Raw genomic sequence first — 17,904 nt, forward strand, 5'->3', positions numbered from 1 at the left:
GGAGAATCCCCATGGGCAGAGGTGCCTGATGGGCTACAGTCCATGGGGCCGCAAAGAGTCAGACAGGACTGAGTATGTGTGCATATGCAGCGCAAGGCTAAGCCAGAGTCTTGTCTAGTTTCTCATACAATTTTGAGACATCCTCTTCTCCAGCTCACTTCTCTCCAGGATTTCTCCTACACTCTCTGCCCCAGAGAGGCCCCTTTCCCAGTCCTTCTGTGCAAAAAGGCAGGAGTTTTAAAGTAACTATCAATACTGCTGAACACTTCTGCACTTAGGGCAAAGTCACAGGAGAAAAGAGGGGAAGAAATGGTAAACTCATTTTCAAATGCATTGCTTCTTCAAGTTTTGACTCCACTCTGCGATCCACCTGATTTCATTTACTTTTAAGAGTCCTCGGCTGATTTTTTTTTGTGTACTTTGTCCAGAGTTTTCATGGTATTCAGCAGAAGAGACGGGCCATAGTCGATACACTCTCAACATGGTCAGAACTGGAAGTCACATCCTGATATTATATGTAAGAAAACAAATTTTAAGGATGTTTGTAAAGATGTGTAAAATGAACATAAGGAAGAGTAGGGTCTTGGTGATCACACGGTCCAATGGAGCTCCCTCAGTAGTTGGAGTAGGAACAGGATGAGTGCTAAGTATAGACAACACCAATCAAGTGAATTCTTAAAAATAAAACACCACGTCAGAGCTCAAGCATTCTAGTTATGGAGAGACCTCTTGATGCCCTTTCTCATACTCTTCTTTAGTGGGTAGTTTGCACAAACATCCTTTAGTGACGTCGTGTGTGTGTGTGTGTGTTAGTCCCTCAGTCATGTCTCTTTGTGACCCCAGGGACGTAGCTGTGACCGTCCAGCTCCTGGGTCCATAGAATTCTCCAGGCAAAAATTCTAGAGTGGGGTAGCCATTCCCTTCTCCAGGGGATCTTCCTGACCCAAAGATGGAACCCGAATCTCCTGCATTCAGGCAGCTTTTTTTACTGTCTGAGCCACTATTGAGGCCCTTAGTAATGTCTAGGGTAGTGATTTAGAAATTATGCTGCTCAGAGTTTTAGGCATCCCATGGAGCCCTTTCTTGGCCAAAGCAGTGGGGAGAGGGTGGGTGTCCTGGTACTACTATTGACTTCGATTATAGGAGCCTATCTTTATCTGTTGTTCTTATTGGATGGTGTTGTAAGATGTCATAACAACTAAGATTTGCACTGGTTGAAAAAAAAATAGAGAGCCATTTGTTTACAGTTGAGAGCCTGTCTTGATCACGATCAGTCCAGCAGTAGTATCTGTATGGTGCTTTCCAGTTCTTCTCTGATGCTTGTAAAACAGCTGAGATTTCTAGGTAAGAAGTGCGTGCCAAGTCACTTCAGTGGTGTCCAACTCTTTTTGACCCTGTGGACCATAGCTCGCCCGGCTCCTCTGTCCATGGGGTTCTCCAGGCAAGAATATAGGAGTGGGTTGACATGCCCTCTGCTAGAGAATCTTCCCAACCCAGAGATCAGGCAGGTTCTTTACCACTACTGCCACCTGGGATGCCTAAATATTTATGTCATCATATGAAAAGACGAAAATGCACAATCACTCCCGAAATAAAGAATAAAAGTCAATCATGAATGAGACTGCTGGAAGTATTTCTAGTATTAAATTTTCATTAGTGTCAAACTAAGAAACAGAATTGATACCTGAGGCATACCGCAGGTTTTTTTTTTTTTTAATTTTTTGGCCACCATGAGGCTTGCAGGATCTTAGTTCCCTGATCAGAGACTGAACCGTTATCCTCAGCAGTGAAAGAGTGGAGTCCTAACCACTGGACTGCCAGGGAATTCTCCATAACAGCATGTTTTGAATCTGGAAAGCACTGCTGTGAATTAGGTAGAAGGAACCCTGTCTCATGACTCCCCTTGATTCCCTTCACTGACTGCCCACAGTTTGGGAACACAGCGGTTCACTAATGAGAAATCTAGACATCCATAGCCTTAACTGTGTGGAAACAGGTCTGAATGGTCAGAGTGCCTTCCTGTCATTCACGGTCCCTCTTATCCAAATCCCCAGAACACACTAAGGCTTAGGATGAAGAGGATGGAGACCTTGGGATAGGTAGTCTTCTCAAAGATAAAGAATTTCAGGTGAAGTAATACCTTAATCTTATAGAGTGCTGTGTGTCAACTGTCTCATAAAACTGGGAGGAAAAATTAGAGGAAAATGTAATCGACAAATTATGGGAAGAAAAAGAATTTCAGATAGAGGTAGAGGAACCCTAAAAACAGTGAAAGTTGAGGGCAGGGGTAAAGCTGTCCTTAAGGAAGAGTAAGGGAGAAGGCAATGGCACCCCACTCTAGTACTCTTGCCTGGAAAATCCCATGGACCGAGGAGCCTGGTAGGCTGCAATCCATGGGGTCACTAGGAGTCGGACACGACTGAGCTACTTCACTTTCACTTTTCAGTTTCATGCATTGGAGAAGGAAATGGCAACCCACTCCAGTGTTCTCGCCTGGAGAATCACAGGGATGGGGGAGCCTGGTGGGCTGCCGTCTATGGGGTCACACAGAGTTGGACACGACTGACATGACTTAGCAACAGCAGCAGCAGCAAGGAAGAATAAATACAGTTAAATTCTCTAGGTTAAACATCCTCTTTCTAACAGAATCAGGAAGTAATTCCACTTCATTTCAAAAGAACTACACAAAAGAAATGCTTGCTAAGCAGAGAAAAAAAAAGAAACAAAAAAACTAGAATAAGTCCTATGGCTATCACATCACCGAATATTAGAGAAGAGAGGGACTTCCCTGGTCATCCAGTGACCAAGACTCTGCACTGCCAATGTGGGGGGCCCAGGTTCAATCCCTGGTCAGGGAACTAGATCCCACATGCCATGACTAAAAGTTTGTGTGGTGCAGCAACTAAAGATGCCACATGCTGCATGAAAGATCAACTATCCTGTGTGCTGCAACCAAACAAATAAAATATATATATATAGGAATGATGCTAAAGCTGAAACTCCAGTACTTTGGCCACCTCATGCGAAGAGTTGACTCATTGGAAAAGACTCTGATGCTGGGAGGGATTGGGGGCAGGAGGAGAAGGGGATGACAGAGGATGAGATGGCTGGATGGCATCACCGACTTGATGGACATGAGTTTGGGTGAACTCTGGGAATTGGTGATGGACAGGGAGGTCTGGCGTGCTGTGATTCATGGGGTCGCAAAGAGTCGGACATGACTGAGCAACTGAACTGACTGATATATTTGTTTTAAAAAGGGGGACTTCCCTAGTGGTTGAGGGGTTACGACTTCCCCTTCCAATGCTAGGTGGGTAGGTTCAATCCCTGATCAGAGAACTAAGATCCCACATGCCTCAAAGCCAAAACATAAAGCAGAAGCAATATTGTAACTAATTCAATAAAGACTTTGATAATAATCCACATCAAAAAATATGTATTAGAAAAGAGAGTCCATCAGTACCTAAGCTAGATAATGAGGGAACTAAATAGCAACACTCTGCCTCTAATTTGTTTTCAAACTCTGGGCCTAGATATTTTTCTCTCAATTCAAAGCTGAGAAAATGGGGGTGAGGGTAGGGGGTGGCGAGTGAGAACTATGGAATAAATTTCTGCAGTATAAGACAAAAAAATCTCCTAAGAACTTTTTTTGAAGTCTTCATCCAATACTGATTTATTACAGGAAGAGGAGGACATTTAGAAAGATGAATTTTTAAAAATCTACATGTCCATCAATGGATGTATAAATGAACAAAATGTGATATTTCCATACAGTGCAATACTATTTATCCTTAAAAGGGAAGAAAATTCTTACACATGTTATGTGAGTGAACTTGAAGATATTATGCTAAGTGAAATAAGCTAGACACAAAAAAGATAGATTGTGTGATTCCACTTATTTGAGGTACCTGAAATAGTACCTCATTCATAGACTACTATGAATAGTACCAAAGTCATAGAGATGAAAGGTTGCCAGGGGCTGGGGTGAGGGGTGGGGGGCAGAATGGGAAGTTGGTGTTTAGTGGGTACAAGATTTCAGTTTGGGAAGATGGGATGTTCTGGAAATCACATCCCATCTTCCCATACTGAAGATGGGTGGTGATGGTTCTACTGCAATGTGAGTACAGTTAATATCACTTTTCTGAACACTCATACATGATTAAAGTGGTAAATTTTATGTTATATGTATTTACTACAATTAAAAAATGTTCCACAAATCTATTTTAAAAGTCAAAAAAGTACATAGTATATGATTTCATTTCTATGAAGTTCTAAGACATGTAGAACTAATCTATGGTGATAAGAATCACAACATAGATTAACCTATATTAATGAGCTATTTATGGTGAGCTAATTATGGGAAGGGGGATGAAGAACTTTGGGAATGTTGAAAGTGTTTTAAGTAATTGATCTGGTGGTTTTCACACAGGTGTATATATTTTAAATTCCACTGAGTTGTACCCTTAAGATTTGTGCATTTTACTAGATCTAAGTTATACCTTTTTTTTCAAACTGATGTCTATGAAATACAAATAGGGTATTAAAAAGAGAGAGCAGGCTAAATTGAAATGAAAACATATTGAGGGCAAAAGGAAAAAGAAAGTCTTTAAGGAAACCAAGATTTTTAAATGCAATAACTCAGATAAAATCCATTCTGGAAGTCATATGTAGCAGACATCTCAGTGCAGCAAATCAAATCAATGTCTCAGAAGACAAACTTCAGAAGCTTTCTCAGAATGTAGAATAGAGATAGGAAGACAAAGATGAGACCCTAAGTACTGATGATAGACATTCCGAAAGATGAGATAAATGAAGCATATGCAATAAACTAATAAAATTTCAGTGAGGTGAAGAAAGACCTTAGTCTTTTAAAAAGTTTCCTCTTTCCGAAAAAAAAAAATTATGATAAGAGATCCACCCCTGGGATTATCCCAGTGAAGTCTTTGAATTTCAGAAATCTACAAAGAATCCTGCAAGAGTTAAGCAAGAAAATGTTGACTATAAAGTAACAAAGCACAGGCTGGTCTTTTTTTTTTTCCTCAGTAGCATTAAGTCTAAAGATGATAATGGAGTAAATCTAAAGAATTTTTAGGGCAAAGATTTATGAACCCAAAAAACTGTGTCTAGCCGTGTTGTGAAGACAACAGACACTCTTAAAGATGTGCTAAACCTCACTTAAGTATTCTTCATTTTTTTAGTTATTTAAAGTTTTAAATGAGTTAGGGGTTTGAAATGGACAGTGTGGAGAATACAAGTCAATAACTATGTAATATCTTTGTATAGTGTCATATTGCAACTAGATTTATCATTGTGATTGAATGAATAGAAATATTGAAACATTATGTTCTGTAATGGAGATTAACATAGTGTTTGTAGATCAATTATATTAAAAAACCAACCAACCAACACAGAAAAAGAGATCAAATTGTGGTTACCAAAAGTGAAGCAGGTGATGGGAGAAAGAAGTGGATGAAGTCAGTCAAAAGGTACAAATTTCCAGTTATAAGGTAAGTACTAGGGATACTATGTACAATATGATAAATATAATTAACACTGCTGTGTGTTATATATGACAGTTGTTAAGAGATTTTAGGTGAGATTCAGACATGGTTTTAACTATGCTGAGAACATTATTGCAATTCTCTTTGTAATCTGATTACTTCCAGGAGAAAGTTTCAATTTTGCATGTTTCTTCAATACTTGCTAATATCCTTTTTTCTTTTAATAAGTAGGAGTTGGCATTAGGCTTGGAGCCTTAAGCAAGCAACAGTAAGTAAACAGAATATAACATTATTTTGTGCTTTTAAAAAAATTTTATGGTTACCTCCCATTTATGGAAAGTGATTCTGTTTTTCCATCTTCTTTTTTGTTGTTCTTTCTGCTTTTCTTTCTCCAACTTCTATATGATGTAAAGTTTTCCACTTAATTTACTTTAAAATTTACATTTAAAAAGTGGCACACTTTAAGAAAAATGATAAGTAAATAAAAGCACAGCATAGAAGATATGAAATTGGTATTTGACTGCTATCCAGTGAATGGAAAGATATTGTCCTAAAATGATGAAGAGTATTTATTTTAATCAAAAGTTAACATCAGGCTTATAGATGAATTATCTCTCTGGAAAACTGGTGAAGGACAGGACTGCCTGTCATATGCCTCTATTGCTCTGGCCAAGACACAGAGACCTGAAATAGATGTAAGATATGATTACTGGTGAGAAAGAAACCCAATCATCATCATTTAGAAATCTATGATATTTTATCAAATCTATGACTTGCCGTTTTCCACATTTTAACCTCTCCAAAACTGAGATATATCTCAGAATTAGTGATTTGTCACAGTTTGTTATGTCCCCTCTTTGGAGGATGTTAGAAGATTTTATAGACCCAATAGTAGTTCAGCAAAATGGCTTGATAAAAGACCACTATGTATATCAAATTCAATACTGCTCCTTTATACCAATAATCATGAAATAATCAGAACGTAGGTCCTATTCAAGACAGCAACCAACATTTTAGAATCCCAGAAATAATCCCAATGAGAAATATGTGTTGCCTACGTGATAAAAATCTATAAAATTTTGTCAAGAAACATTTTTATAATTTTTGAATAGAGTTTACTGATTTTTGAACTGGAAAATGGAATATCATAAAGTATTCCTTCCAAATTAAGTTATAAAATATTTTCAGTTAAAATAGTAATGTAATGGAATGCAATGAAAGTGAGGAGGTACTTGAAGAAATATTCTTAAAATCATATGGAAGAATAACTGGTTAAAATAGTTTGGGAAAATATTTTAAAAGAAAAGTAACAAAGAAGGAATAACTTTTCTGGGTTATTAAGATAATCACATTAACTACCATTATATTATTATGTTGGTAGAATTAATATATCTGCAATAGTTCAAGAATAAATATAGATATTATAATTAATGTATGACAACGAGAGTAACATAATCAATAAGGAAAGTTAAGTTAACTTAATAAACGATGTTGATAGAACTGTTCAGCAATTTGAAAAGATACAAGTTGATTCTCAACTTATTCAATATATTAAAATGAATTTCAGTTGGAATTTTAAAACTATGTAGAAGGCAAGACATAGCAAGGGTGGGGAAAGGAGACAAAAAAAAGAATATATATATATATATATCTCAAACTTTTGGAAGGTGGGAGGAGTTTCTAAGCATAAAAATAATAAAACAAATTCCTTTTAAAAAGTCATTGACAGAATTTTTTAAAGTATGTATTTTAATTGACAAAAATATACTCAAAATGTTTAAATAAACAAAAAATTGGTAAAAATTTTCAATTCGAAAACAAAACTTAGTCTCCTTAAGGCATACATATATATGCATACCTACACATATACAGATACATACATACATTCATATTTATACTCATATAAATCAATAAGAAAAATCCCAAGGCCCAACTGATGAATAGGCACAAATCATAAATTAATTCATAGAAAAAGAAAAACAACTAATTAACAACAAATGGCAAAATATTCAACCTTGTAGTAATCAAAGATATGCAAATTAATACAACAATGAGCTAAGATGTTAATAAAGACACATTCAGCGCCAGCGAGGAGGTATTTAAAGGGACATAAATGTCTGTAGCCAGGGACTTCCCTAGTGGTTCCGCGGCTAAGGCTATGTGTTAGAAATGCAGGGGCCCAGGGAACTAGATTACACGTGCCACGACTAAAGATCCTGCAGACAGCCACAGAGCTGCTGCAACTAAGATCTGTGCAGACAAATAAATAAACAGTAAATATTTTAAAAAATAAAAAAATAAATATAAGTAGCTGGAGTATAACTTTCATCACTATCTGAAAAACAATTTGGCAAAATACATCAAAAGTATTTAAAATGCTTTGACCCACTTCTGAGAATCATTTTGAAGGAAGTCATTTTCAATTAAGGAAAAATTTTATAATATAAAATTAAAAAAAAATTTTTTAAGGGAAAAAAATCCAAAAAAAGAAGGAAAAGAAAAAACTTTATGCACAAAAAACTTAATGAAAACTAATGCACAAAAAATCTTTTTAGTAGCACTATTTATAGTAATGTTAAATAAGCTATGATAAATTTCTGGACTGGAATATTATGCAGGTATTAAAACTTATATTTAAGGTAAATATGCTTACACAAATCATTATGTAAACTGAAAAATAACCAGTATATAAGAACTGTATATACAGCATATAAAACAAACAAACCTCTGCAGGGAACTAAATAATTACAAAAAAACTTCAAAATTATCAATAGTGATTATAGTTGAGTGGTGGGAATATGGGTGAATTTTGTTCTTTTACTTTTCCATATTTCCCAAAATCTTAAAAATAAGCATGTACTATTTTTATAAGAAGAAAAAAAAAATTAGTATTGCTTTTAAAGGCCTAGCATATGCCCTAGGGAACACATGAAGCAGTAATGACAAGAACACATAAACAAGAGCATATGTATTAATCCAAATAGCAGAGCACTAACACTGCTTGCGAATAAAAAGCAAAGTTTATAAAGGGTCATCAGATCAGATCAGATCAGTCGCTCAGTCATGTCCGACTCTTTGCAACCCCATGAATCGCAGCACGCCAGGCCTCCCTGTCCATCACCAACTCCTGGAGTTCACTCAGACTCACGTCCATCGAGTCAGTGATGCCATCCAGCCATCTCATCCTCTGTCCTCCCCTTCTCCTCTTGCCCTGAATCCCTCCCAGCATCAGAGTCTTTTCCAATGAGTCAACTCTTCACATGAGGTGGCCAAAGTACTGGAGTTTCAGCTTCAGCATCATTCCTTCCAAAGAAATCCCAGGGCTGATCTCCTTCAGAATGGACTGGTTGGATCTCCTTGCAGTCCAAGGGACTCTCAAGAGTCTTCTTCAACACCACAGTTCAAAAGCATCAATTCTTCGGCGCTCAGCCTTCTTCACAGTCCAACTCTCACATCCATACATGACCACAGAAAAAACCATAGCCTTGACTAGACGAACCTTTGTTGGCAAAGTAATGTCTCTGCTTTTCAATATGCTCTCTAGGTTGGTCATAACTTTCCTTCCAAGGAGTAAGCGTTTTTTAATTTCGTGGCTGAAGTCACCATCTGTAGTGATTTTGGAGCCCAGAAAAATAAAGTCTGACACTGTTTCCACTGTTTCCCCATCTATTTCCCATGAAGTGATGGGACCGGATGCCATGATCTTCGTTTTCTGAATGTTGAGCTTTAAGCCAACTTTTTCACTCTCCACTTTCACTTTCATCAAGAGGTTTTTTAGTTCCTCTTCACCTTCTGCCATAAGGGTGGTGTCATCTGCATATCTGAGGTTATTGATATTTCTCCCGGCAATCTTGATTCCAGTTTGTGTTTCTTCCAGTCCAGCGTTTCTTCATGATGTACTCTGCATATAAGTTAAATAAACAGGGTGACAATATACAGCCTTGACAAACTCCTTTTCCTATTTGGAACCAGTCTGTTGTTCCATGTCCAGTTCTAACTGTTGCTTCCTGACCTGCATACAAATTTCTCAAGCGGCAGATCAGGTAGTCTGGTATTCCCATCTCTTGAAGAATTTTCCACAGTTTATTGTGATCCACACAGTCAAAGGCTTTGGCATAGTCAATAAAGCAGAAATAGATGCTTTTCTGGAACTCTCTTGCTTTTTCCATGATCCAGCGGGTGTTGGCAATTTGATCTCTGGTTCCTCTGCCTTTTCTAAAACCAGCTTGAACATCAGGAAGTTCACGGTTCACATATTGCTGAAGTTTGGCTTGGAGAATTTTGAGCATTACTTTATTAGCGTGTGAGATGAGTGCAATTGTGTGGTAGTTTGAGCATTCTTTGGCATTGCCTTTCTTTGGGAAGGGTCATGGTTATTAGGAAAGAATATGCAGGCAGCTCAGATCTTTGCTAGTCCATGGACTGTAGCCCTACCAGGCTCCTTCTCAGTCCATGGGCTTTTCTAGGCAAGAATACTGGAGTGGGTTGCCATTTCCTTCTACAGGGGATCTTCCTGCCCCAGGGATCAAACCAGAGTCTCTTGTGCCTCTTGCATTGCAGGTAGATTCTTTACCGCTGAGCCACTGGGGAAGCCCCAAGAAAGAATATGTAGAGTATATAGGGTAATATTTACATGTTGATGGGTAAACGTGAGGAGTCAGTGCCTCTCTTCAAGTTACAGGGATTTTAGAGATGTTATGTTTCAAGTGGGCTTTGAATGAAAGGGAAGGGGAAAATGGTGAACTCTCAGAAACAGACATTTTTCTGTTTCCACATGTTTGGCATGGAAGTCTTTTTAAAAAAAAAATAATTGGTGGATCATTGCTTTACAATGTTGTGTTAGTTTCTGCCATACAGCAAAATGAATCAGTCATAATTATAAATATATAATATATCCCCACCCTCTTGAGCTTCCCTTCCTCCTCCCATCCCACCCCTCTAGGTCGTCACAGAGTGCCAGGCTTGGCATGGAAGTTGAGACAGAGATGAGTGATAAAAGTTGTCATGAAAAAAAAAAAAAAAAAAAGGGAAGTAGATGTTGAGTGAAGAGCCTGTCACTGCCAAAAAAGGCAATTTACCAATTGAGGGCCCTTAAGAGGAAGAATCAGAGAAGGCAATGGCAACCCACTTCAGTACTCTTGCCTGGAAAATCCCATGGAGGGAGGAACCTGGTAGGCTGCAGTCCATGGGGTCGAGAAGAGTTGGACATGACTGAGTGACTTCACTTTCACTTTTCAGTTTCATGCATTGGAGAAGGAAATGGCAACCCACTCCAGGGTTCTTGCCTGGAGAATCCCAGGGACGGCGGAGCCTGGTGGGCTGCTGTCTATGGGGTCACACAGAGTTGGACACGCCTGAAGCAACTTAGCAGCAGCAGCAGCAAGAGGAAGAATATAAGCTCCTAAAAAGCAGTGGGCCAGGAAGCTCACAACTGGGACTCAATGGAGGGCTGCTGGGTGGGACAAGGGAAATGTGGACAGGAGGTTCTTGGAAAAAATGAAAGAGAGTTTGTGACCAATCATGCATATCTGTTATTATCTCCTTGATCTGGCCTTTCCTCTCTCACTAGGGTCATGTATACATTCATCTCAGGGGTTCCATAAACACAAACTATTGTGGAGCCCACCCTTGGAATGACCTTGCAACATCAGACATTTACATGCTGGAGCTTGTGAGTGTGGTAACAGAAGGGTCCCCAAGATGGCAATAACATAGAGCAGGGAAGTAGCTGTTTTATAGAAATCTGTTTCCTTCTATTTCTCCATTCTGTTTCCAGGGTCAGTGCAAGTATTTTTGCAGTTGAATGGAATAGCAGCTTCTAAGAAATAAAAAACAGATGTTAGGGAAAGGCATTCCAGGGTGAGTCAGGAGAAGCCCTTAAGGGCGCCCTGTGCTCATAGCTGGCTCTACACTTTTCCTTGCGGGAATCTTGATAGATGCCGAATCCCCAACTTTCCTAGGCAGCACCTAGGCTGCCTAGGATGTAACCATGTTACTACTACTGTTCACATAAAGGATGTAAACATGTACATCTACTACTGCACACCTAGCAGATATAAACATGTCAAATTATACTGACTCCCAAGCTTGTATGTTCTGTAGAAAGAAAAGAAAACCTGGCCTGATCTCAAGAGCATTCCTGAGTAAAGGAACATATTCTTCCTGATTCACGTCACAGATCTAAAAAAATGTGTACATATAAACTACTTTGTGGGAAAATATTAATCATATAAAACCAACTTCCTAAAACAGAACTGAAAGTAAATTTTCACAACTTTGAGTTTACTAAAGTTGTTCAGAATCAACTGAAGCTCTTCTAGACTAAAAAAAGAAAAAAAGTAATGCCCTTTTGGAAAGTTACGTGAAACATAATAAGTATCATACTTTCTTGGAAATGTTAGCTATAGTTTCTATAGGAACTTAGCCACATAACATTCTTAACACATTTGTGGTATGCAATTTTGAAATTACATGCAATTTATGGCACTGAATTACAATTGATATGTAATTTACAGTATGTACCTGAATTTTTGGTATGTTTTTAAGACAGACTAGACATCACTATGCACTAAATTGAGAAAATATTAAAATACAGGTGAAAATGTGTTTATATGGGAATATGATAGCTTTATAATTTTTTAAAAAATCTGGAATCATTCTTTAATGTGATTAAAAAGCTTTTACATCTCTTTTGTACAAAGGTTTTATTGAAGTAAAGACAATAAACATGAGTTAATTTGTCATTCCTTCGTGTGTGTGTGTGTGTGTGTGTGTGCTCACTCACTCAGTCGTGTCTGACTCTTTGTGACCCCTATGGACTGTAGCCCACCAGGCTCCTTTGTCGACGGGATTTTCCCAGCAAGTACACTGGAGTGGCTTGCCATTTTCTCCTCCAAGGGATCTTCCTGAGCCAGGGATTGAACCCACATTTCCTGCATCTCCTGCACTGCAGGCGGATTCCCCACCGGGGGAACCCTGTCATTCCTTTATAACACTTTATTGTGGACCACTTCCCTGTGTCATGGTTAAGATAAAAAAAAGTATAAAAGGTACGCTCAATATATGTCTATATGCACATTTAACTATGAATATTTTTTTTGCCTGAAATCTAACTGTTTGGTCATCTCATGCTGAGAAACTATCCCAAAACTTAGTGGCTCAAAGTAGCAACCATTTTCTTATGTGTTCACGATTCTGATGTGTGGGCAGTGTGTGGAGGGATTAGCTTGTCTCTGATCCCTGTGGCATCATCAGGGGCATTACAAATGGCTAGGGCCTGCTGGAATGGCTTGATGTGGGTCAGAAGTCTGGAGTCTCCGTTCTCTATGGATTCCTCAGTTATCTTCCATCTGGTCTTCTTGTGGTTAGTTAGCTTGGGTTTCTTCACACCATGGTGATCTCAGCTTAGCTGGACTTCCCAGAGCACCAAACCGTTAGTTGCCAGGCAAACTCACAAAGTTTAGGCTTGATATTGGCACACTGCCATTTTTGCTGCACTCTGCTGGTTAAAGCAGGTCACAAGGCCCCAGCCCAGATTCAGTGTGGGAGGGGCCTCCAGGAGGGGGTGAATACTGGGAGACAGGGTTCAATGGGGACCTTTCTTGGAGGTTAATTAGTACATCATTATTTGTGAAAGAAATTCTGTAAACATTAAAAGGAATCTATTTCCTACCAAATAACCAAAAGCAAAGGAATGTTGGACTTAATTGTCTTTCACTATATACAAGTCTACACCCAAATCTTTCTACTTTTTCCATGATCTCTCCCAACTATGCCTCACTCAAATTCTTTTAGCACCGCAGTTTCTTCATTAGGTCCTAGCAAGAGTCTCATCTAAATTAAACATTTCCAGATGTTTGAATTCCAAAAAACCAGAAAAATTAAAATATAACTAACTTGATATATTTGCTTAAGCTGCCAACTTTGTAATTTTTCAATTTCCAAGTGAAAACATAAAAAAAATGGTACCATTTCCTGTTATTCTTTCTTCTTAGGGGAAAGTACATTTAGTTTTTTTTTTTTTTTTAAAGTAGCCAAGAGAATTTCAGATTGAAAGATGGTCTTAAAGTAGAACTGCTTACTTTACGAACAAGCCACCAAGGATGGCCACTGGTTCCTGGACCCAGTGTTCAGAAACCTCTAGTCAAGTCACTGTTACCAAATGCCGTCAAGATCCTTTTTATTCACACCTTGCTCTTTTCATTTCACATTTTTCCCTAGGGACTGAAACCACATTGAGTGGGTGCTAAGTCACTTCAGTCTTGTCCGACTCTTTTTGACCCCATGGGCTGTAGCCTGCCAGGCTCTTCTGTTTGTGGGATTCTCCATGCAAGAATACTGGAGTGGGTTGTCATTTCCTTCTTCAGAGGCTCCTCCCAACCCAGGGATGGAACCCGGTTTCTCTTCTGTCCCCTGCACTGACAGGTGGGTTCTTTACTGCTAGTGCCACCTGGGAAGCCACCATATTGATCACTTTGCAAGTTTTATAATGCCCTTTTTATTTGGAATCATTTATCTGTGTGATGTAAACAATACAACTGGAAGATAATACTAGAGCCTCCCTGGTGGCTCAGTTGGTAAATCAGCCTGTAATGTAGGAAATCCAGGTTTGAGCCCTGGGTTGGGAAAATATCCTGGAGAAGAGCATGGTAACCCACTCCAGTAATCTTGCCTGGAGAATCCCATGGAAGAGGAGTCTGGTGGGCTACAGTCCATAGGGTTGCAAAGAGTTAGACATAACTAAAACAACTTAACACACACATACAAACATATTACCTAATAGGTGGGATGCACTCAGTATGCATAATCAGTATTATATTCTTAATCTATTTGTACATGGTATCAATAGTTTGCAATTGCATTTAGGATTTTAATATATACTTTAAGCGTGATCTCAAATGTCCACAATGCTTTGAAAAGACTAATAATAGAATTTTAAAGTTAGAAAGGAAATTTAATGTCGTATCAGTTCAGTTCAGTTCAGTCGCTCAGTGGTGTCCGACTCTTTGCAACCCCATGAACTGCAGCACGCCAGGCCTCCCTGTCCATCACCAGCTTCCGGAGTTCACTCAGACTCATGTCCATCGAGTCAGTGATGCCATCCAGCCATCTCATCCTCTGTTGTTCCCTTCTCCTCCTGCCCACAATCCCTCCCAGCATGAGAGTCTTTTCCAATGAGTCCTAAGTCTATTCTATTACAGGTGAGGACTTCTCTATTAAAAAACAAAAACATTGATACAGAGTCTATCTATCTTATGGTAAAAGACAACTAGTGTGGGGTTACAATAATCAGATAGCCCTGTCGATCAATAAAATATATAGGCCCCACCTATATTTCTAGCAGTTTGGCCAGATGGACTTTCAGTCCAAGTTACATTTATCAGGACCACTCAAGTATTGTCTTAGCTACCAGCATTTTTTCATGTGCTCAAGTGGAAAGCAGCATAATGCTCACCGTTCTGAGAAACAACAAAATTCCTAAGACTACCTAAAAATGGTAATAAAAAAGGACAAGCAGAGTTTAGGAAATTTATTTTAGGGCAACTGCCAGATTTATTTTAAGCTCTATGCTTAAAAATAAATTTAATTCACATGACTGGCTTAAAATACTGGAGCCAAGAAAACTCACTGCAAAAGCATTTAATGAAATACCTGAAATTTGTTTAATTGTTTGTCTTTTTGTGAGGACTGACTTTTATCTTCATTGATACTGTGGATTTTATAGTTCAATATTTCTTGCATCTAACACAATGCAAACAGAATGCCATTTTTCAAACAATAGTACATTTTCCTAAGCTCTGACACACAGCAGGAAGTTGGTATGCTGCAGTTCAGATGCTGTACAGAGCTTTTTATATAGAAAGACAATTGGTTCGTCTGCAGCCTTTTCCAGTGGAGGATAAAACATCCACATTTTCGATTTTTCGCAGTCCTTTATTTGACCTATGAGTCAAACTGAAGATTGATTGGAAATGAATTAAGGTGGATTTCCTGCTGAAAGTACCTTATCAGTAGGTTAGGTAAGGCGTCTCACCCTCTCCCACAAGTCAATGAAGCAATTGAATTAGGAGGAAAGGCCCATTATTTTCATGTCCTACTTCAGTCTAGTAAACTCACAATTTTAAGTTTCACTGAATGTTTTTAAATCGAAATGGCAGAATTACACATCAAGAAGAAAACTACAGTGGGAGGCTTAATGGTGTAAGGGAACTAGTACGAATAACTTAAAAAATATTGATTTTTTTCCTATGAGATTATTTTCCTTTTTTTTTTTTTTAAACTAAACTAAGCTTGACTTCTACTGACTGTATCTTCCGGAGTCCATAGTTTAAAGCTCCCCTGACACACACGCTGAGTTTGGAGGGTTATGTATGTACTACACTGCTTCGTAATTTTCCCATGGAAGCAAAGACGGGTTAAAACGACATGGGGTTCACGGAGGGCTGACGCTGAAGCACTACTGAAGACCAGCCTCCGCTGGTGCTAAAATGTTGGTTCCTGTCGGCGAAGAGGCCTTTAAAAAAAGAAAAAAAAGTATCTCTAAAATAACAATAACAAGCATCCTTTCTTGCCACAACTCTCCCTACCGCTGCAGCCCAGAGGAAGCAGAGCTAGGGCAACGACCAGGACGCGAGAGAAGGCGGCGGGAGCTCCTCCTCGTGTGGATCCCACGTCGCTTCCCGAGCCCTGCGTGGCTGCTCAGAGCCTGCCGGGGCGAGGGCGGTGCCACCCGCCGCACCCAGTCCACCAGTCCCGGCTGCCAGCCTGCCCTCCCGCTAAGCCCCGGGTGCGCCCCGCCTTCCGCCCCCTCCAAGCCCAGCCCGGCCCTGCGGAGGCGCCCAGTGCGCGCGCGCGGGCGCGCGCGGCGCCGGCCCGGTTCCCCTTCCGAACGTCCGCGCCCCGCATGCGCAGTGCGCGCCGGCGGTCTCCGTTTGTTTGAACAGGAAGGCGGACATATTAGTCCCTCACGGCCCCCCTCGCCCCACCCCCCTCCACTCGAGCATTCGCCGCGCGACTCGCCCTTTCCCCAGCCGGGGCCGCAGCGCCTCTCAGAAGCTTCCCCCAGCCGCAGCCGCCGGGACTCGACTCTCGTCTATCCTCGCCGCCCGCTTGCCAGCCCGTCCTCCCCCGAGCCTCCACAGGGCTCCGACCTCGCCCTGCCCCGCCGGACACCGCGGCAGCAGCCCCAGCAGCGCCGGGACAAAATGGGAGAGTGAGGCTGTCCCGTGGGGGACCAGCTCCTGGCCGAGGCGGATCGGGGCGTCGGGCCGGGCCGAGTGGAGCCGGGGATGCGGGGCTAGACCGCCTCTAGCGCCTCAGAGTGGAGCGGGCCCGGCCCGGGGCCCGAGCGGCGGCGGCGGCAGCTGGCACAGCTCCGCGCCCGCCCTTCGCATTCGCCTTTCCTCTTCTCCCTCCCCTGCTGCCCGGAGGAGTCTCCACCCTGCTTCTCTCCCTCTCTCCCCCCTCCTGCCCGTCTCGGCACCGGGAACCCTCCATGGCGAAGGCGGCCGGGGCCCGCTAGGCTGCAGCCCTCCGCCGGAGCGACGGCGCAGTCGGCCGTCGTGAGGAGCTGCCAGGTGGGATGCGACTTTGGGCGTCCGAGCGGCTGTGGGTCGCCGTCGCCCCCGGCCCGGGGTCCGGAGCGCGGAGATCCCCTCAGTGAGGGGGAGGAGGGGGCACCGGGCGCACCTGGTGACCCTGGGGTTCCGGCTTCTCCGCTCCGCGGCCGCGAACCCACCGCCGAAGGAAGTTGGTTGAAATCGCTTTCCGCTGCCGGTGCTGGTACGAGGGTATTGTCACAGCAGCAGCAACATGTCGACTGGCGACAGTTTTGAGACTCGGTTTGAAAAAATCGACAACCTGCTGCGGGATCCCAAATCGGAAGTGAATTCAGATTGTCTGCTGGTAAGTAGCCCTGTTCTCTTGTGCTTGTCTGAGTCTCTGTATTTATTTCCTTCCTCTTGCTCTCAGTCTGGTTATCTGCGAAAGAAAGTTTCAGGTGTACATCATCTTAGAAAACACCGGAACCTGGTATTTTCCCTGATGAATCTTGGAGTCCCTCTAAAATCTCCAGCCCTGGCCCGGTGTATCATTGGGCTGACTCTGAATTCCCTGAACTTTTAGCTCTGACTCAGTTCATCATCACACAAGAGATACTTATAAAACTCTGTTGCAGGCGTCATATAAAAAGTTACCACGTCAAAGTTACTACTACGTATGTAGCTTGTTGAACCGCGAGCTTAGTTACGAACTTTCCGATCGGTTTGACAGTGAGGTTGGAAAAGACTGCTTTCCATTTCCATCTGCTTAGCTCCTTAAGGGTTTAATTTTTAGACTTGTGACAATTCTCGATTTTGAGGAAGTGATTTTTGAGCCAAAGTGTCATAGGTGATTTGAGTCAGAG

General features: G+C 41.1%; 1 protein-coding gene across 3 annotated transcripts in view; it reads left to right on the forward strand.

Moving 5' to 3' along the window:
- The first annotated feature begins 16,346 nt into the window (after nucleotides 1–16,346).
- The window catches only part of ROCK1 (Rho associated coiled-coil containing protein kinase 1), a 124,723-nt gene continuing 123,165 nt past the window's right edge, over nucleotides 16,347–17,904 (forward strand). The window contains exon 1 of one of the 3 annotated variants that reach the window (XM_061399800.1): nucleotides 16,347–17,405. In XM_061399800.1, coding sequence (XP_061255784.1) covers nucleotides 17,313–17,405 — 93 coding nt within the window. In that variant the 5' untranslated portion in view covers nucleotides 16,347–17,312. The remainder of the gene's footprint in view (nucleotides 17,406–17,904) is intronic. The other 2 variants (XM_061399801.1, XM_061399802.1) reach the window with 2 other exon arrangements.

This window comes from Bos javanicus, chromosome 24 (assembly GCF_032452875.1).
Source record: "Bos javanicus breed banteng chromosome 24, ARS-OSU_banteng_1.0, whole genome shotgun sequence".
In the NCBI taxonomy this organism is placed as follows: Eukaryota; Metazoa; Chordata; class Mammalia; order Artiodactyla; family Bovidae; genus Bos; species Bos javanicus.